Source organism: Myzus persicae, unplaced genomic scaffold (genome assembly GCF_001856785.1).
Source record: "Myzus persicae strain clone G006 unplaced genomic scaffold, MPER_G0061.0, whole genome shotgun sequence".
Lineage (NCBI taxonomy): Eukaryota > Metazoa > Arthropoda > Insecta > Hemiptera > Aphididae > Myzus > Myzus persicae.
This window is the reverse complement of record NW_019104127.1, coordinates 103,668-117,474: the sequence shown is the minus strand read 5'-3', so window position 1 is coordinate 117,474 and position 13,807 is coordinate 103,668. Positions and strand designations below refer to the sequence as shown.

Here is a 13,807-nt window from a genome sequence, read left to right as displayed (position 1 = left end):
TAAATATTTTATTGAAACATTTCGGAGGGTTAGCTTAGATGATTTAAATTTTAGGGCATCAAATTCATGACGAATTCGTTTTGCTTGATAAAATAAAAATTATTATCGTCCTATTACCGCCCTTAACAAGACTTAATGCATGCTACGAATATTCGTGATAAAACCGAACGTAAAATTAAAAGGCTACGAACGTATAACGCTTTTTATTACTACTAGAGTGCAGTCGTGATGTCCATTAATTTTTTTCTAAGCAGGCAACTCACAGAATAGATGCATTATGTTCACGGAAATGTTATTTGAATAATTGGTACTGCACTGCCTACTGCCAGTCGACTTGTACGAGTGTCTTCCAAACTAGATCACTTATTCACTTCCACTTATATCTATGCCCTCACTCGTCGTGTATTGCTAATAGAAATTTGCTGTAGTCTATAATAATATTGTCTTACACATTTAGCTACTAGCTTAAATTCCTAATAGTTATTTTGTTAATTTATAATTATCATCGTGTCTTTTTATAAGTCTGTTTGAAGCGAAAACAAAAACTCATTATGTCGAGTTTAAAATTATCTTCTTTTTTGACAAACCCAGGTAAATGATATTATAGTTTTTTTTTTTTTTGCAGTATTTTAATCTAGTGAAGGTTGAATTGATTAATTCGAAACAAATAATATACCTAGTTTATAGTCTTTGGATACTTTTGTATTATTATACGTGTATTATTACATTGTGTAGGGATGAAGTTCGCTCTGAATGGTGTCACGAAAAGGTCAATAGCATCGATGGCATCCTTGTCAGAGACTCATCGGTTGTTGTATAAGACTTGTAGAGATTTTGCAGAAGGAGAATTAAAACCTGTGGCAGCCAAAGTGGACAAGGAACATTTATTTCCTGAAAAACAGGTCTGTGACTTGTGATACACGTTTGACTTTAAAGTATATAGGTGGTAATGTAGGTATCATGAATTTGTAGGGTTGATAAATTTCGTAAATTAATACTTACAATAGGTCTGTTAGTAGGTAACATCATTTAGTGCAATGAAATTTATATGGAAATAATCTTATACTGTTATATTAGATATATTATACAATACAAAGTCCGTATGGACTATTTCATTAATACCTTTGTTCTGAAATTACATTTGTGTTGATCAATTATATAATAATGAAAATAAAAAAATTAACTTGAGGTAGGTAATTTAATGCCTTGAAATATTACAGATAGGTCTTTCTTTATTCGTATTATGCATATTGTGTAATGTAGGTATAAATAGTATATGATAAAAATAATCCTGCTAAATGCTAAATGTGATTATTATATGGGTTGTATTATGTACATTACAGCATTTATATTTATATTCTATGTTGATGTTTAAACAAATTTAAAGTTGAATCAAAGGTTATTGTAACATTTTAAGTATGATATTGTATTATTGTTGCAGAGTGATTTGCTTAGATTATTTTGAGGATTTTGTACTGTACAAACAAGATAGGTGTAGTAGATTGGATAGATAATACTATTTTAAATATTTATTAAAGATAAAATCTCATGTATTACCTATAGGCTATAATAGAAAATGTGTATACTATTGGCTAGATAGATATAGATATTGTTAGTTAATTTTAATAAGTAAATAATGATTCAAATATATTTTTCTACATGTCATGTTTAAAATGTGTGTTTATACTATGGAAATCTATGTTTATGTAATTCAGATTAAAGAAATGGGAGAACTGGGATTGATGGCAATTGATATTCCAGAATCATTAGGTGGTACTGGTCTTGATTATTTAGCATATGCTATTGCAATAGAAGAAATTTCTAGGTATATTTAATTACATACAAATACATATACTTCTCATTTCCTATATCTATTATTTGAATGTCAATATTTTTGGTTTATTTTAGAGGTTGTGCATCAGCTGGTGTTATTATGAGCGTAAATAATTCTTTGTATCTTGGCCCAATTTATAAATTTGGAAATGATAAACAAAAAGAAGAGTATATCAGACCTTTTACAACTGGTGAAAAAATTGGATGTTTTGGTCTTAGTGAACCAGGTAAATAAAACATTAATTGTTTAATTATAAACACACAGTATGCTGTAGAGATTCTAGATGAGTCTAGTTCCTGTATAAATAAATGATTTATTATGTAGAAACAATCAAATTGTATGATTTATTTAATTTTATTGTTTAATGATTTAATCAGTACATAGATATGATTATTCATATAAAAATAAACAATAGGTAAAGAATCAGAATAATTATTTGGATCATATTTCGGGTCAATAGTTCAACCTTTTACAAAAAAATAGTAATTACTAATTACTAATATTAATTTTGATAAAACATGACCTTTAACAAATTATTTATCATTCTTGATTTAATAATTTAATATATAATTTTTTATCTTAAATTGGATGAGATTCAAATTACAATGTTCTTATTTTATCAAATACACAGGTTACAGAGCATAAATAGTGTAGTAGTAAAAAGGTTAAGAACCACTGGTGTGTTCAATACCAGAGGCATTTTTCTTTTTGATTGATGTAATGTGCAAAGTTTGAATAATATAATACTAAATTCAACTAAGTATGTCTGTGTATTCTATATTTAAAAATAAATGCAGTTATGAAGTAAAGTTGTATCTGTATTATATTGAGAAAGTATTTAAAGGCAGCAATCTATGTTGAAATCAATTTATTTATGAATAATAATGCTATGTAACTCAATAACTATTAACCTAGTAAAATATAATATAAACAATAATATATTAATATTTTATAATGAGGCTTTTTTTAGTTACTCACTAGATTACTTCAAAATCGTTATAATTGATTGCAATGTTAACAATTGATTATATTAAGTATTAAATTATCTTAGTTTTGTTCATGAGTAATTCAAGTGCCAAAATTTGTATTATTGATTATAGTTTGAAATGTTTATAATTTTTTAAGGTAATGGAAGTGATGCTGGAGCAGCTTCTACTACGGCAATTAAAAGTGGATCAAATTGGATTTTAAATGGCACTAAATCATGGATTACTAATGCTCACGAAGCCAAAGCATCAGTCGTATTTGCAACTACCGATAAAGCTAAAAAACACAAAGGGATTAGTGCTTTTTTAGTTAGAAGAGAATATCCAGGTAAAATAGTATTTTAAGCATAATATAGTTTTAGAGATTTATAAATGTATGGTTTGATAAATTTACATTTATTCTTAGGGTTTTCACTGGGTAAAAAAGAAGATAAACTTGGCATACGAGGTTCGTCTACCAGTAATTTAATATTTGAAGATTGTTCAATTCCAGAAGAAAACATCTTGGGTGAACCTGGTATGGGATTCAAAATTGCGATGATGACTTTGGGTAATTTTATTCATAAATATTTTATTTATTTTCTAAAATAAGTGTAATATTTTAGATGCCGGTCGCATTGGGATTGCTTCTCAGGCACTTGGAATAGCTCAAGCGTCTTTGGATGTTGCTGTTGAATATGCAACCAAGAGAATAGCATTTGGAGCTCCTATATCTAAACTGCAAAGTATTCAGGTGATTATTTGTTTTTAATTAAAGTTTAATTTGTTTATAGAATTAATGTTGTATTTTTAACTTCGCTGTATTTTATTATTTATTAATTGTGTATTTGAATATAAAAAAAAAACAATAAATATTTTTTTTTTAGAATAAAATTGCTGATATGTCCTTAAGAGTAGAAAGTGCAAGACTGTTGACATGGAGAGCAGCTGTTTTAAAAGACGAACACAAGCCATACACAAAGGTACATAGATTTAATTACATTTGATAGATTCGTCAATTTAATAATAACTTTTCCTCTGAAGGAAGCAGCTATGGCCAAATTAGCTGCATCCGAAGCAGCAACATTCAATGCACACCAGTGTATCCAAGTGTTGGGCGGTATGGGTTATGTTTCTGACATGCCTGCCGAACGGCACTATCGCGATGCTCGGATAACAGAGATTTATGAAGGAACATCTGAAATACAGAAGCTTGTAATAGCTGGAAATGTATTCAAAGAGTATAGCTCTTAATGAGTTATTAGCCACAAGATTAATACCGATATACTGTTACCAAATGATTTAAGGGTACTTTATACGAATCCATTGGTGATGTTTTGACTGAATTTTCCAAATTTAAGTTTGTATACAAATAGAAATGAATAGTGCATCTATTGAAAATACTCAAATATATATAAAATTGTTTCAACTCATTAGTGATTAATTGTTGGATCAATATTAAAACAAAACTCAATAGTATTTAAAATATTATTGCTCATATTTTTGTATTAAACATTTTTTTAATCAGTTTGAAAATAATATTGGTTATAATAAAATAATGCATCTATAAATTATATACTATCATCAATTTATGAAAAATTTGTTAATTGATGTTTGTGTGTATCTAATTAAAACAAAATAAATTATAATTTATTATTAAAAATATTATATTTTTTAAATACATTTGTTTGTTTAAATTTGTATGTACTATCCTTTTGTCAAATATAATACCTGATGTCAATAGGTTACTAATTATGTACCTGGGCATATTTCTAGTAGATAATTGTGGTACTTGCAAAAGTTTGACGACAAATTACTTCTGTTTATTAAGTAGTAATTAGTATGTACACATTTTTTCAGTATGTAATTGTACTTTAGAACAATAGTTTTTTAACTGTGGTCTGTGATGTTATTCGTGGTTCCAGTCATGGACAAATCACTCATAACATCAGTGTGCAATAATGTAATTGTTGGGCTTACATATTGTAGAAAAATGTAATAATAATAAAAAAGTTTATCTAAAGAAAACCCGGAAAGAGGTTGGTGAGCATTTCAACAATATTTTTGCTATTATTGCAGCAACAAGGATGCAAATGAAAATAACAAATAGCAATATGTTTTAGTGTACCTAATTATTATGATTTATTATGTAACTAGCATTTATTGTGACACTGACAAAATATATTAAATAACGAATCATATGTCTAATGTAAATAGTTCAATTTCGAGTAGATTATTAAATCTTGTACATAATATTCAGTAAACATAAGATTTTGTCATGTAGAAGTATAATGAAAAGAGGGCACAATTTCAATTTAAATACTTTTAAGTAGCAGTACATGAATGTACATAATACATTGGATCGGAATTAAAGTATTCTATTTATAATGACATCTATTTGTAGTTCTTGCCAAAATCTGCTCCTTTCTTAATGTTGGAAGCCAATTCGGGTAAGGCAGCCTTTAGTAACTCTTTTTCAAAATCTGACAGATTTCCCATGCCAAAGTTCTTTTCAATTCCATTTTTCTATAAAAGAATAAAAGTAAAAATTTATACACTGATGATGGTGGTACAAGAATAGCTCTGAATAGCAACAACAATGAAAATTATTCAACATAAGAGTATTGAGAAATGAATAAGTTGAGTCTGTTTATTCTAATATGATTGTAGTTTGATAAGCACAGAAAAATATGATTGTGTTAAAACTATGCATACATAAATATGCAATATTGCAATTGTGAAACTGTTATCTTAATTTGTACACAATCATGAGGGTCATGTAGGTACTCAACAAAAAAACAATTGTTTGATATCCATTTGAATTGCACTTAATCAAATTAAATTAAATATTAATCACTGTTCATAAAATATACATATTGCCTTGGATGATAAATTCCTATGAAAATTGTTGAGAATGAAATATAATAAATAATAGTACAAGTACAAAATTACCCCAATAAGAACTGGTGTACTGAAGTATGGCGAGTCGGTCACTGTTGATTCAACGAATGAGCATTCCACGACATTTGATTCACCAAGAATCGCTCGACACATAGAAGTTGTAAATTTGGCGCCTGCATATGCCATAGATAGAGTTGCTGAACCAGCTCCCGCCTTAGCTTGTACAACTTCAGTACCGGCTTCCTAAAATTAAAATAAATGTAATGAATGTTAATTTGAAAAATTGTGAAAAAAAACAAACAGTAAGTCGTATTAAAAAGAAAAAAACCATCTCTCACTTGAATACGTTTGGTAAGCTTCACAAGCACATCATGATCAAATTTTACTTGAGGTGTACATTGAGATATTAAGGGAATTATTGTTGGCCCAGAATGTCCACCGATTACAGGAACATTGACATCAGTAGCATTAAGACACTTAAAAAGTAGGTATTATTTATTAACTATGTAATACATCAGGTATTTATTTTAAATTATTCCAACAAAAAATATTTACTTTAAGTTCAGCAATGAATCTGTTAGACCGAACAATATCTAAAGTAGTAACACCAAATAACCTTTTTGGATCATAAACATTAAGCTTCTTCAATATTTCTGCAGCAGCTGGTACAGCACTGTTGACCTAAATAGAACAAACAAATATACATATTAAATAAAATATATATTTAACTCACTGTTACTAATGCTGGGATTAACAAAATCAAATATAAATGAATAATTAACTAAAAAAAAGCAGCAATGTAAATATAGATAGTAATTGGATATTGCAGGTAGAGGTAGAGTGATGCAACATAAGAATCAAATTTAAATGAGAAAATATTGGTAAGATGTAGAGTACAGAATTAAACATATACAATTATATTTTATGATATAAAATACTTCCCAACTTTACTGCACATTATGATTGAGATTATAATATTTGGGGTAAAAATTAAACAATATATTATGCTTAGTATTTACTAATTTAATTTAATTATAAATAAGAAAAAGTTTTTTTTTTAACATTAAACATTACATATTAATTATTATTTATATTTTTAACATGACTGAAATGATAAATTAAATTGTATGTATACACAGTGAATAGTTTATCAAGTCTTATTGAGACACTGGACATTATAACTTAAATAAAGATAGACAATAATATAGAATACTATCTACTAACTACAAAGCAAACAAAATATATTTATAATAATTATAAATACATTAAAATCTAGAACAAAGAACTAAACCACAATTGTATTTAAATATCATATTATGAATTATGAATATGCAACCTGGAGATAAACTGGATCAGTAGCTAGTAATGCTACAAGAGTGTTGGTTGATTTTCATTATAAATTAATAAAATAATTATAATTTTTTTGAAGTGTTTTACGCCTTTAAGTTTGGAACTAGTTAAATTGCTACAAACCAATCAAAGTAACAATAATGCCTTTCGATTGGTAAGTATTTATTTATAAAAAGCATTTAAGAGAACAATGTACGTTTAAATTCTAAACCAAGAGAAGATTTTTCTCTATAAATTACTAAGTTTGTTAAGAAGACGCCAAATATGTTGTCCCTGTCTACATACAGAAAAACTTCATTTAACAGAATCATTTTTGTGTTGTTAGTCTTAATATTAGATTGAATTGACCTATAATCAGACTTGAAGGTAATAATATTATTAAGGTTATTGACTTTTGTTGATATTTAAATTTTAAACAAGTTGTGATAATATAAAAATTGTAATGTTTTACATAGGTTTGACACAATTTAAAATTAAACTATCAATAACAGATAATATTATTAACTTTAAGTTTAATAATAGGTAAATTATTCATGACAATATTAAATTTTTTTTTTTTTTGTTTTTTTATTGAATATATACAATCTGTAAATTAGTTTTACAATAAGAATATGAGCTAAAATAAGTAAGAAGACATGATTTGCTTGATAAAAGAAGTAACCCAGCGGCTACACTTTTCATTGATTTATTTATGTTAGATATATATGTATATTATATATATACATATGTATGTATTTTTTTTTTTTTTTTTGAGATTAAAAGTTTAGGTCACGGCACCATCTTCTCTTAAGCCTTCTTTGGGGATTCCCGGGTATTGTTTGTGAGTTTAGTGCTGAGATTAGCGGGTTGGGGTGGTTTTCTAGTCGTAACCTATAACGTTTGTGTATAGTTGATGCCATTTCTGAGACAGTTTTAATGTTTAGGTCTGTGTGGAGTGTGTGGTTGGATACGTAAAAGGGGGCCCTAGTTATCATGCGTAAGGTGATCGATTGAAATCTTTGTATCATGTTTAAATTTGATAATTTAGCCGCACCCCACAGTTGTACGCCATAAGTCCATATCGGCATGAGAAGTTGTTTATAAATAAGCAGTTTGGAATTGAGTCTGAGTTTGGAGTGATTACCTATCAAATAGTGTAGTGATTTCCTTCTGAGTTTAAGAGTATTACGTTTGATTTTAATATGTTCTGTCCAGGTGAGTCGCTTGTCTAGGGTTAGACCTAGGTAACGGATGTTGGAGACTGTTGGTATTGTTTGATTGTTTAGATTAACAGAAGGTATTTCACCCGGTCTTAAGGAAAAAGTAATATGTGATGACTTATCTTTGTTAATTTTAACTTTCCATTTAGTATACCAGGAAGATATATTAAATTTAATGGCATAATTTTACTGAATTAGCTAAGTTTTACACTGTTTACAACAAATGTAAGACAAAAACATAATTATAGTAATTACATATTAATTAGAATACACTAGCTGTTTGCTTAAGCAAAAGTACTTTGGAATTTGCACATATCAATTAATGTTATAGTATATTTTAATGTTTGAACAATACACAATAAATTATATTATTAATACATAAGAATTAACATTATATATCTAATTCATGTCTAATTTAGTGACTTTTCTAAATCATCACCATTGGCAAGTATTTACCAACAAAATATACTTGAAGATTACGACTATGATAGTGACTACACAAATAGATTGTTGTTCTTGGGTATAAAATCATATTTTAAAGTAAGTATTCCAAGTCAACATAAATTAATAAAGGCAAATAAAATAGTAATCAAACGTTGACTATAGATTCTCAAAGTGAAAAAAGTAAACAATCCTCAACTTTATGGTATGTATTTACTATGGAAAGACGAATTAAAAGCTGGCGATAGTTATAAATTGAAGGAAAGACAACTATATCACGCAACTTCACCAACAAATGCTTTGAGTATTTCACAAAATAATATTGACTGGCGTAAGACCTATAGGTCGAGATTTGGAATTGGTGCTTGCTTTTCAACATGTCCAAAATATGCACACAGACATTCAAGTTCAGATGGAGGTTATATCAAATTCATAACATATCAGATGGATTTTAAACTTTAATTCACAAATATTTTTACAGCATTTATGATTTGCAAAGTGCTTACAAAGAAAATAGAAGTGGTAGATGTCAACTATGACTTAAATGTACCGACAAAATGTGAACATGATACTTCTTTGAGTAATACAGGTAAAGTTTATGTTAAATATGATGACAATACATTTTACCCAGAGTTTATAGTTTATTATCGTTAGTAATGTGAATGTAATGCAACGATTTTTTATAAATTTATTGAAAAAAATAGAACATTAATATTTTTTAATACATAAATACAAAACAACATTTTTGAAAACTTATCAAAATGTTAACCCGACTAGAAGAAAGGTCAAAAAAGAGATTCTAAGTTAAATATTTAGGTAAATATTAACAATAGTTTTTGTAAATTAACTGTTATGTTGAATATACTTAAATTAAAAAATAAAACATTAAATGTATTACTTAATCAAAATGTTATCATTCTAATTTATTCTATACACTTTGTCTTAATTATTATAAAAAGAAATTTAAATGATATTTAACAAGGTTGAACAAAGTTTAAACAACCTATAAACATTTGGTTTTATCTATTTATCTAGTAAAAACTTATTATTTTATTTTGTTTGATTGATTTAAACAGACCTAATCTATACTTATTATTTTTTTAAACTCAAAACTAAGCTATTATTAAAATTAGAATTAAAACCGAACACCAAATTACCATTTTGTTATTTGCATTAATACCTAATACACTATGTAACACATGCTTACATACACTAACAGATTTTATCATGTTATTCTATGCATTTACCTGAGAGAACAAGTCACAGATAGTGTTTCTTACTTGTTTGATAAAAACATAGTTTTGATCTTTAGGTTTTTATGATCAAAATTGGTAAAACTAAAAGTATAATGATAGTGGTCCAGCTTTAATTAATTAATACAATAATGAACCACTATGTTATTTATTTTATATACTAACATACTAATAACCAGGGTTCAGGACTTAAAGCAATAATAATAATCAAAATCAGCGCAGAAAAAAGCAATAAAATACTTCATTATAAGCACTTTAAAAATATTAAATTAAGCAAAAAAAAAAAAGACAAAAATTATCGACACAATTTTTTTAAAATATATTTAAGTTTATTATTTATACTTAGAAGCATAAAAAACTAAAACTTCTCAATTATACTTCTTAGATATTTCAGAAAAATGTTCTAATAACTGAAAAAAATTAGTTAATTTGACCGAATTGTAGATAAGAGAGCAAATACAAGTTCCGGTATTTATTACTAGGAAATATGATGAAAAGGTGAAAAATTATTTTTAATTCTAGGTTTACTATGAATGAAAAAAAAAAATACATAGAAATTAACTAAAATGCCTAGGTTTTTGTCAGTAGCATCTATCTATATCTAGGCTAGGACATTTATGTCAGTAGAGATATACCTAAAAGTAAAAATAATCGGAAGAACTGGGAATGAGCATTTTTCATAAAAATCGTTGAAAAAAGCACTTTTAAATTTCATAATTAAACATGTTGTAACATGACATACACCTCCATACCATTCTACTATATTTTATGTCAAACCATAAAAATAAACAAATTCTTTAAGTCCCAAACCCTCCTAATAACCTATGAATATTAAATTTTATTCTAAGCATGGGTCTAAGATATTTATAATTAATAATTCAACAAGACTAGCCCTTTTACAGTAAAAAATATGGTATACTGAGGTAACTTAATACAAGATAACACAACAACACTGATTAAATAATACTCTACATATACGTACTAATACAGTATACCACATACTAAGTTTATGTAATCAAATATTTGAGATATATATTACAGTTCACAGTATTAAAAAAATGTTAAAAAAAAATTATTTAATTACATTCAAAACAGTAAGTTAAAAACTGAAAAAAAATTATTACTTTAAATCATAAAACAAATATTTACAAGTTTTTAGGTATTAGTTTATTACTTTACAATAAACTTAAGCATTCTCTAAATTAAACAACTAGTTAAATTATAAGTTATGTATGTACTTACTGGATTTGATATAATTCCAACAAGCGCATGAGGACTGACTTGTCCAATAACTTTAATAATATCGCATACAATTGAAATATTTGTATTGAATAAATCATCTCGGGTCATACCAGGTTTACGTGGAATTCCCGCTGGGATAATAACTACATCAGTATCAGCTACTGCATCCTAAAAAAGGTAAATACATAAAATATAATTAAAATAAAATATTAAATTCAGTAGGTATTTTAATATTAATAGTTAAAAATAAATTATACCAATTTTAAAGATTGACACCTTATTACCTAACACAATTTAGGAAGTAAAAAAATTGGCAATCAAAACTTTACCTTGAAACAAATAATGATTTATTTTTAGAATTTATAAAATTTGTTACTGCCAAGAAACTAACATATTGGCAATAATGTAAGCAAAAACTAAGGACAATGTGTTATTTATAAATTATACATATAAACAATCTTTCACTAACACAATTTTTCAATAACTATAGTATTGTACGATAAATTAGTAGGTAATTAAAAAATGAGGTACATAAAATGTGGAATAAGACATTTTGTGCATATTATATGCATAAAAATAATGGGCAATAAAATATAGTATTGATACAATTTTAAAGACTTTAGTACCTATTAACTAAAATGGTTATTCCGAAGACTTAAGGTACGGTTTTCGAGCTGTAGCTAGTCATTGCGGCAGGCCACAGCAACTGCTCTGCTATGAAACAGCCTTATAATTGTAAAATTGTAGTGGCCAACAAATGGTCTAAGAGCAGTATAAGTTTCGACCGACTGCTAAGGCCTTTATTTTAAAATGAAGGAATAAATTAGGACTTCAGTAAAGAAACAACAAGATAAATTTTAAATTACTTTATATAATTATTCAAATGATTGCAATTGTTTTTTATGAAACGTCAGATAATTTTGAAAATCGTAATAACAATTGACTATCATACGAATAGTACCTACCTATAAATTAAAACATTAGCTATTATAAACTATTATTTTGTTGGTTAATATATTTGAACATATCTTTACGTAAAGTAAAGTGATGCAATATTATCAGCAGGGCTATCCACAGTTTATAAAGGTCATATTTAATTAGGGGTATAGTTTTATAAATTTCAATTAATTTTAAGACTTAGAACTTGGTTAGATACAGATCAGCTTTCAATCAAAATAAAATTTAAATCAATGCTGATAAAATGATCGAATTTTGTATATTTGATATTTTATGACTTTATGAGTGAGTTATTATGGATGTTATTATTGTTATTAAAAGTGCATATTTTACAAATATATGTCTGCAAAATGCACTTTTTTACTTGTTTTTTAAATTATATAATTTCATGACTGCACCTAAGAATACTTATTAGTAATTGGGACATAAGATACTTAATTATCTATTAAATACCAATTAATTCATACGAATGCATACTTTTAAGCTGTCCAAACCGACATGACTGGTTACATTTGAATTCGTATCCATATGACTCAGATCAGCAACCACACCTGGAGTTACTGGAGCAATATCATAAATAGCTAAATCCGTGATGAGTGGACTTTGTTTTAACAACAACGACAAGGGTTGACCAATGCCGCCTGAACCTCCACATACTGTTACTTTTAAACCTTTCTGTAAATAAATACAAATACAAATAGTTAAGTTTATTAAAATAAACAGTATAGTACAATAAATAAATAAAAAATAAATATAAACCACATGTCTGAAATAAAGTATTTATCGAGATTATAAAAATATATTAAGCGCTAACATATTTTCTCTGCACAATACATATTTTAAAGTACCAAGGTAGTACCAAGGAAGTACCTAAGTTAAAGTTAATTCAAAATGATTTGGTTCAGTCGTGGTCAATATTGTGCACCCAATTAACAGGGTAGAAATATAAAAAAAATATTAATGTACCAAATATAAAGAATAAAACATCATTTAAAATTGATAATGAAATTGCTAACACAATAATATAATAACTAAATTATTTCAAATATGTAGTGGGTAAAGTTATAAAAAATGTATTTTATTACCTTTGAAGAATACTGTCTAGTTCCTTGGTTGACGATATTCTTAAATACTTTGGAAAACATTTTTAACCGTAAGACGGAATTCAAAAGTAATAATAAACAAATAAAATTAATAAAAATAGGTAACTGCGAGTAGAACTAGTGTTGTAACTTGAAGGTAGTTTTGGTAATAATTAGTAATGTTACGTCCGTCGTTCGGTTATAATATTTTGAGGTAGACTTGAACGTGAGTACGTCAGTGGTCAGACGGCACAGAAACGAGAAAGATGGAATTATTATATAGAAAAATGGTCGGCGATATTTTCCTTATCAGTAATGACGTTTGACGTGTGATGACATAATCTCCGTACAACTACTGCTCTCTAGTAACAAGTTCACTAACTGTTAACACACTAATATTTTTTTTTAGTTTGGTGATGTGAGCATGGAGTATGGACTCAAAGCGGCAAGGTGGATTTATAAACTTAAGGTGGATCGCACCTTTTCGTGTGTGTAGAGTTGAATAATTGAATGACCAACGTTTTGTTACCTTCGTATTAAATATACGGAACACTACACACGAAACGACGAAGTATGATTCCAC

General features: G+C 27.2%; 3 protein-coding genes across 3 annotated transcripts; 2 read left to right on the top strand and 1 right to left on the bottom strand.

The window, feature by feature from the left end:
• Positions 1 to 309: 309 nt before the first annotated feature.
• Positions 310 to 4,167, top strand: LOC111039019 (short-chain specific acyl-CoA dehydrogenase, mitochondrial). The gene is made up of 9 exons (XM_022322295.1): positions 310 to 591; positions 736 to 902; positions 1,716 to 1,825; positions 1,909 to 2,060; positions 2,960 to 3,148; positions 3,227 to 3,370; positions 3,426 to 3,553; positions 3,687 to 3,782; positions 3,844 to 4,167. The coding sequence occupies exons 1-9, from the start codon at positions 552 to 554 to the stop codon at positions 4,051 to 4,053; spliced, it is 1,236 nt and encodes a 411-aa protein (XP_022177987.1). The 5' UTR covers positions 310 to 551; the 3' UTR covers positions 4,054 to 4,167.
• Positions 4,168 to 4,926: 759 nt separating this feature from the next.
• On the bottom strand, positions 4,927 to 13,511 carry LOC111039020 (malate dehydrogenase, mitochondrial). Its single transcript, XM_022322296.1, has 7 exons — positions 13,228 to 13,511; positions 12,620 to 12,817; positions 11,186 to 11,353; positions 6,256 to 6,381; positions 6,039 to 6,176; positions 5,752 to 5,943; positions 4,927 to 5,325 (listed from the first exon to the last, which is right to left on the bottom strand). Exons 1-7 carry the CDS (start codon positions 13,285 to 13,287, stop codon positions 5,194 to 5,196), a joined length of 1,014 nt encoding a protein of 337 aa, XP_022177988.1. The 5' UTR covers positions 13,288 to 13,511; the 3' UTR covers positions 4,927 to 5,193.
• Positions 6,772 to 9,585, top strand: LOC111039021 (poly [ADP-ribose] polymerase 12-like). The gene is made up of 4 exons (XM_022322298.1): positions 6,772 to 7,204; positions 8,669 to 8,789; positions 8,856 to 9,108; positions 9,172 to 9,585. Exons 1-4 carry the CDS (start codon positions 7,191 to 7,193, stop codon positions 9,342 to 9,344), a joined length of 561 nt encoding a protein of 186 aa, XP_022177990.1. The 5' UTR covers positions 6,772 to 7,190; the 3' UTR covers positions 9,345 to 9,585.
• Positions 13,512 to 13,807: the final 296 nt, after the last annotated feature.

Bases quoted from the DNA above. Each gene is read 5' to 3' on its own strand.
- LOC111039019 (XM_022322295.1), top strand. From the start codon at position 552: ATGTCGAGTTTAAAATTATCTTCTTTTTTGACAAACCCAG. The intron at 3,149-3,226 runs GTAAAATAGTAT...ATTTATTCTTAG, and splicing joins AGTTAGAAGAGAATATCCAG to GGTTTTCACTGGGTAAAAAA. The intron at 3,783-3,843 runs GTACATAGATTT...TTTCCTCTGAAG, and splicing joins AACACAAGCCATACACAAAG to GAAGCAGCTATGGCCAAATT.
- LOC111039020 (XM_022322296.1), bottom strand. From the start codon at position 13,287: ATGTTTTCCAAAGTATTTAAGAATATCGTCAACCAAGGAACTAGACAG. The intron at 6,382-11,185 runs GTAAGTACATAC...TGTTCTATTTAG, and splicing joins TTGGAATTATATCAAATCCA to GTCAACAGTGCTGTACCAGC. The intron at 6,177-6,255 runs GTAAATATTTTT...CTACTTTTTAAG, and splicing joins GATTCATTGCTGAACTTAAA to TGTCTTAATGCTACTGATGT.
- LOC111039021 (XM_022322298.1), top strand. The intron at 8,790-8,855 runs GTAAGTATTCCA...CGTTGACTATAG, and splicing joins GTATAAAATCATATTTTAAA to ATTCTCAAAGTGAAAAAAGT. The intron at 9,109-9,171 runs GTTATATCAAAT...ATATTTTTACAG, and splicing joins ACATTCAAGTTCAGATGGAG to CATTTATGATTTGCAAAGTG.